The following is a 6,970-nucleotide window of genomic DNA, read 5'->3' on the forward strand; positions in this document are numbered from 1 at the left end:
TGTAGACCAGGCTGGCCTTGAACTCAGAAAACCACCTGCCTCTGCCTCCCGAGTGCTGGGATTAAAGGCGTGCGCCACCACGCCCGGCTAGCCTGGTGACTCTTATCCCCAACTCTCCAGCCACACAGGCACTGTGTGGTTCAGGGCTCTCATATGCTCTGCCCTTGGGAGTTCAGACACATGCTGTTGCTGTCACCAGAGCAAGCTTGGGTGGTGCTGTGTGTCTGCAGTCATTGCAGGGACTTGCTGCTGGACCGGCAAAGAACCGTGGTGGAAGACCTGATCAGTTCTTTATTGGCAAGGATATGCAGTCTGATATACGACAAACCTGTGATCCCAGAAAGATATCAAGCTGTAGACGTAGTTTGTTTCCTACAAGTTCATAGCTGCCCTGGAAAAAGCCACGGGTGTGGCAGTTATACCAGCGCCATGACGCCTGGATGACACGGGTGGCATAGCACAACCTGCAATAATGCTGGCGGATTCTCAGCATCCGGACCCACGACTGAATAAGGACACAGGCCCTTGTTTCTTGTGCCATCACGTGTAGGATCATCAGTCGATTCTTTTCCTGTCTTTTGGCCAGTATCCTCCTCCACCAGCATTGAATGATCCATGCGCTGAGGGCAGCCCTCAGCAGTGTGCGTCTCACCAGGGTGCCTCGCCACCAGGCCTGTATCTTTCTGGCATTCTGTGCTTTTTGTGATAGGCGCTGTAGGGATAGCTGTAGTGGGGTGTAAGGTGAGGAATGGTTTTAGTTTTCAGGGGTACAGCCACAGGCAGGTTACCTTTAATTGTGTGAATGAACCCCTCTTCATGCAGTAACAGAGAGAGAGAAAGGGGGAGGAAGGAGGAGGAGGAGGGAGAATGTGAGCAGAGCAATACATACATACACACACACACACACACACACACACACATATATATATATATATATATATATATATATATGCATGAAAAAAGAATGAAGATATATTCCCAGAAGATGCTCTGATCCTACATCGCTAACCATGGTTTCCTCTGAAGTTCCTGAATGCTGAGCAGGGCAAGAGGATGAGCCATGGAAGCAGGAAGGCATGCTACCTCTGTTCTCCTTTGTGTTCCGTATCAGTTAGTGAACCAGCATCACCGTGACCTCTGAGTCCCCATGTCCCCATTTGCAGAATGCGGTACATTCATGCTCGTGAAGGTGTTTGAAAATTTATTGTCTGCACGTGTGTTGTGCCTGCACGTACATTTGTACCATGTATGTGCCTAGTGTTCTCAGAGGTCAGAAAAAGGGCATCAAGTCCCATGAAAATAGAGTTACAGACAGTTGCGAGCTGCCATGGGGCTGCTGGAAACTGAACCCAGGTCCTCTGGAAGAGCAGCCAGTGTGCTTAACCACTAAGCCATCTCTCTCCAGCCCCTCACTTAGGTGCCTATGAACCTGGCTGGCCAATTTAGAGCAAGAACATGGTAATTGATAGGATCTTTTTGGGCAGAGGACCACATACTGAGAGCAAGGCTTCCTAGCAGGAACTTCCAGGAAATTGACTTTCTTTGCTCTGCTTCTCTCTGTCACCTGCTACACCCCGACTCCTGACCTCTGTTAGGTCCTAATATTAAATTTCTTTCCTCACACACTTAGGGTCCCGACCTCATCTATTCCTTACTTCCCAAACCTTTTGTTTTGTTTTGTTTTGTTTTTTTGAGACAGGGTTTCTCTGTGTAGCTCTGGCTGTCCTGGAACTCACTCTGTAGACCAGGCTGGCCTTGAACTCAGAAATCCACCTGCCTCTGCCTCCCAAGTGCTGGGATTAAAGGCATGCACCGCCACTGCCTGGTTTACTTCCCAAACCTGAAACCTTAGTTCATACAATCATACACGTACATGTGCATGTGTGCACATACCCACACCCTTACACAATCCTGAATGTAAGAGTTCTGCTTTGATGTGTTCCCCAGACACAGACCCCACACCCTACTACCCAGCTCTGCACATCGAAGCTCTCACTCTCTGGGGCGGCTTCTCCCCACGCCAGTCATGATGTCTCAGGCTATACCCGGAAGAAAGCAGTTCAAGAAAAGCAACCCCGTGATCCCAGCTTTTGAGAGGGAGACTGTTCTGTTAGTTTTTGATGCTGAGTGACAGCAACCCAACCTCTTGCTCACACGAGTCTGTTTGGTGCACACATTCCATGACCATTCTACATTGTTCGACATGGAGAAGACCACAGTAAGTCTGGGTGACATAGGTCAGAGGTGAAGCAGATCGGGGCTTACCTCTAACTTCGAGGGCCATGTGTGTCCCACATTTTGTAAGGATGGTGGTCTGAGATTTTTTTTCCCCTTTTCCTTTTGTTTCCTTGTTTCCTGGTTTGCTTCCTTTTGTTTCCTTGTTTCCTGGTTTGCTTCCTTTTGTTTCCTTGTTTCCTGGTTTGCTTCCTTTTGTTTCCTTGTTTCCTTTGTGTCATAGATTTTACCATCTGTGATAAAGCGAACATTCCCCTTCTATAACCAGAATTAAAGGAGAAATCTGTGAGTGGGTTATTTGTTGAACAATTACATACATTTTAGCACACGCCTAGTCTCCACAGTGGCCCAGTATCCCTAGACACTGGACTTATCTCTGTCAACTGTAAATCCACCTTCTATAGCCTACACCTTACACTATACAGACAGCCCATATTTGGAGACAGATGGTTCAAATCTCCCAGGTCTGCAATCCCTTAAATTCCCCCATGGCTGGGGTTATGATGGAGGTGTCATCATCTCAGGTCTATACTCCTCCAGCCATGAGGCTGGCAAGAAGAGTGAAGGAAGGGAGCCAGTGATGATGTCATAAGGCCATCTGTGATGCAGAAACCAGCATGGCTTCTAAGAGTTGAGTGGGAGCCCATTCATGCCTACGGAAATTTCCGAAGTTGGGCTCTAAGATCAAAGTACAAGCACCACGGCCTCATTTGAATAAAGATGGGAAATGTTAGTATTTTGATTTGGTGGAAATGATTAAAATTAGCAGCCTGACATATCAATGGGGATTCCCATCTATGGGTCTTGGCTCAGTCACACAGTGGATCAGCTCAGTCACACAGCGGGTCTAGTAATGCTCTTTTGGCAAAACATATAGCAGATGTTTTGCAAGAGGAGCTTCATGAATGGCTCCTGAAAATATGTCTGACCTAGAGAAATGAGGAAAGAAACATGGATGGCCATGAATGGAGTGGGGACAGAAAGTAATTGCAGCTCTTCCATCCTGTTGGCAGAATTGTGACCCTAGCTGCCGTGCAAGATGTTTGGCAGTTTCCAATTATGCCAAATATATATATTCACCCTATAACTCAAAGTCCCACTCCTGGGTGCAGATGAAAAAATGAAAATGTCTCTTCACAGCGTGTGTGCACAGGCTGTTTGATCATATAGTGCCTGCCTACCTGTGATGTCAGCACTCAGGAGGTAGAGACAGGATAAGAAGTTCAAGGCTATTCAGTCTCAGCAACATATACCAAGTTTGAGGCTATCTTGGGTATAGCAGACACTATCTTAAAATTACACAGACACAGACACAGACACACACACACACACAGACACAGACACACACACACACACACACACACACACACACACACGGCTGCTAAGATGTCTCAGTGTGCCAGGTGCTTGTCATACAAGTCCAAGGACCTAGGTTCAATCCACAGATCCCGTGACAAGGTGGAAGGAGAGAAATGAGTCTGTAAAATCTTCTTGTGACATGCACACATGCACCATAGTGTGCACCCCCCCAACCCACAGTGAGAAAAAAAGCGTGCTCACAGATGTCTATGGCAGTTTTACTTTGATCAAATCAAAAGAGGCAGCAACGCAACTGTCTACCAGTCTAGATGACTACAATCACACTCATATAATCAAATAACCTCTAGCAGTTACGCCGGGCAGACATGCAGTTACACCAGGCAGACATGCAGTAATGCAGTGTGCTAAATGAACCCAATGTAGAAGATTACCTGCAAAACGGCTTCTTGTGTAGAAAATGATAAATCTAATCCACAGGCAGGAGAAATCAAGACAAATCAGACCACAGCCAGAATAAGGATATATAGGAAGTGCCAACAGCACAAGGAAGCCCAGAGCAGCAGGCTATCCGTGTTGGTCAGGAGTTTGATGACTCATTAAGTGCTTCATGAAGCTTGGAAGAGAGGTTGCCTCTGCACTGTCGTGGAAGAGTGCTTGTCAAACAAGCCAAATTAAAGGTCAATATACCTATTCTTATGTGCTTGTGTTATAAATGACTATAAAGAGGGAGAGCTATGTCAGAGCAAGGTGGCCCAGGCTTTGAATCCTCTCATTCAGGAGGTAGAGGCAGTGAGTTAGGGGCCAGCTGGGGGGTTACCTAGTGAGATCCCGTCTCAAAAACAATGGAGAAGCCTTGCCAACATCCAAGACTGGTGTTAGTTCTTTGAAGGTCTGGTAGAATCTGGAAGAGAGGCCAGTGCTCTTAACCACCCTGCCACACCCACTCCAGTGGAGTCTGCATGACAAGTCCAAGAGTTTGGCCGCAGTCCTGAGGCAAAATGTTTCACGGAAATGGGTCTCCTGGAGAGTCTCTGGAGTCCCATAAGAGGATATGGTCCAGATTTGTCCTTGCAATAGTCGGTGGAAGGTTCTGCGCGCTTTCCTTCAATATTGTTTTATTATAGGTGCCCCCAAGGAATGACTTGACAAATAGCTAAGTTAAACATTGTTCCTGGCCTTCACCAGTGTCCCAATATCCTAGGCAGTTGTTGAGCGGACTCTGGGCTTGGAATTTAGTAAGAATGTTACTTATTCAGAGGAAATGCCTCCAGTAATGAAAGAGATAGTGAAAGAAGTCAGGCATTACAATTTACTGGATAGAGTTAGGAATTTCAGGCCAAGTTTAACAAAGTAAGTTTAGAATTCTTATAGCCATGTATGGCAGACTACATCACATAATAGAAGAAAGTTGGTGGGCTCCTCTGGTAAATGGAGGTCCCCCACAAAACACTTAGAATAGCAGCTGAGTCACTCCCATATACAAGAATTTACAATGATTTAGGAAGAAGATTGGGCTGTGGTTTAAGAAGAAACTATTGTGTTGTTCACGGAAGGGTTAGCAAGTATGGATCCTCCCTGGTACATACTTTCACAAGTCCAGAAGAATAGCATAGTTAGGTGTTTGCTAAGGGCTTGCTGATGGTGGATTAAACAACAGAGTAGAATGAGAACTATGGCTCAGGTGTGAAGCCCTTGTCCCTGGGGCGTAAAAGCCCTCACACCTGGCGTCTAAGAGTAAGCTGACCTTAGATAGGGCTGACTGTCTCAGTTGTAGCCATTGCCTGGTTCCTGCCAGTTTTTATGTACGCATTTTTCTGTTTTGTGTAAAGAGTCATTATGCGCCGGATGACCTGAATGTACCTTGGCTGATGTGTCACCTAACTTCCTTGTTTTCTTCTGTAATATAAGTCTGATGCTCACTTTGAGAAATTACATTCAGATTCAACATTCCCTTGTGTTCGTGTCTGTTTGTCACTTGCCGACTCCTTGCCCACCTGAGTACCAGGACCCTGATTTCTCCCCCGGGTGGAGGGATTCCAACTGGATCCAGCTCACGGCACCACCTAGCTATAGCTATCTCTCCAGCTTCTTTTCCTCCTTCCTCTCTCTCTCTCTCTCTCTCTCTCTCTCTCTCTCTCTCTCTCTNTCTCCTTCCTTCCCTGCCCCCCACCTTTTTTTTTTTTTTTGAGGCAGGGTCTCACTGTGTAATTTTGGATGGCCTGGGGTTGGCTATGCCGCATGGATCAGGCTGAACTCAAAACCTCCACATCCCACCTTCCTCCCAAGTGCTGGGAGTAAAGCTGGGTCCTACCAGGCCCGGCAGCTGGGATCTTTGGGAGATTTTTCCTTACTGCTTTGTTATGTTGGTTATTATAGTTTGTTGTATCTTGTTTTAAGTTTGGTGTGCTATATGCACTTTGAAACCAAAACAGGAGTCCCGTTGTTGTTAAGGACCCACATGTCATACATTGTTATTAAGTCTCCACACCTTACAAGAATTACATACCTTACAAGAATAAGTTTCTATTTCCTAAGCTTAATGTATCCTATTTTTCAACCTATGCTGAACTTGTGACCTACTACGTATGCCCACACCCCGGCCTTGATAAACTCCTTACCTATGATATATGATTATCCTTTTGCCTTATGAAAACACGTCTTTCCAAATACCGGGATGATGTACTTACCTACCTCACAGGCCGCCTTGAGCCCCAAGTCCTTATTCTCCTGTCCAGGTGCTAATACCACTTATTTTGATAGCTGTTTTCTATCAACCCTAACCCTTCCTTATAAAAAAGGACCTCAAAAACCCTTGAGGGGCTGCTCTCTGAAATCCCGACTTTGGGAGAGATAGCCTGTTGCGCCCCCCCCCCCCCTTGACCAGCAAGGAAGACGCAACCACCAGTTCTTCTAACAGCAGTTTATTCAGCAAGCTTCAATCTTCATCTCTCCTTCATCTCCCCCCGAGCCCCGGGCTACAAGCCCTTCTATACTCTCATATCCACTCCAATCGTGGCAGGCCACGTCACCTCACCAGGTGCGCGGCCTCAGCCAACCAGAAGAGCGGGAACATATCACCACCAAATATGGACTTGTTTACCACAAGCTTCATAGCCAACAGGTGCCATCTTTAAGGTGCGGCTTCGGGTAGCCCAGGGGAGGGGCCGTGGCCTCCTACAATAGCCAGCTGGCCACTTCTAACACAGCTTGTGTAAGGGTCTGTGATTCACGTAGACTGATACCCCAGACTCAAATAGTATGCAACAGCGAAGAGCATTTATTCTGCAGAGAACCTGCATGCAGCGGTCCACCATACATCGGAAGGAAGACAGAGGTGTGGACTTTGCACGGGTCAGGGGTCAATTTAAAGCCTGTTGGGGGAGTAGTGTGAGACTACCTTGTTTTCCCCCATGAT

At 46.8% G+C, this 6,970-nt stretch overlaps 1 protein-coding gene across 1 annotated transcript; it reads right to left on the minus strand.

Moving 5' to 3' along the window:
* Nucleotides 1-283: 283 nt before the first annotated feature.
* LOC110328723 (IQ domain-containing protein F5-like) lies at nt 284-2,669 on the minus strand. Its single transcript, XM_021208152.1, has 4 exons — nt 2,652-2,669; nt 2,425-2,493; nt 2,266-2,355; nt 284-724 (listed from the first exon to the last, which is right to left on the minus strand). Exons 1-4 carry the CDS (start codon nt 2,667-2,669, stop codon nt 284-286), a joined length of 618 nt encoding a protein of 205 aa, XP_021063811.1.
* Nucleotides 2,670-6,970: the final 4,301 nt, after the last annotated feature.

This window comes from Mus pahari, chromosome 10 (genome assembly GCF_900095145.1).
Source record: "Mus pahari chromosome 10, PAHARI_EIJ_v1.1, whole genome shotgun sequence".
Classification (NCBI taxonomy): Eukaryota; Metazoa; Chordata; class Mammalia; order Rodentia; family Muridae; genus Mus; species Mus pahari.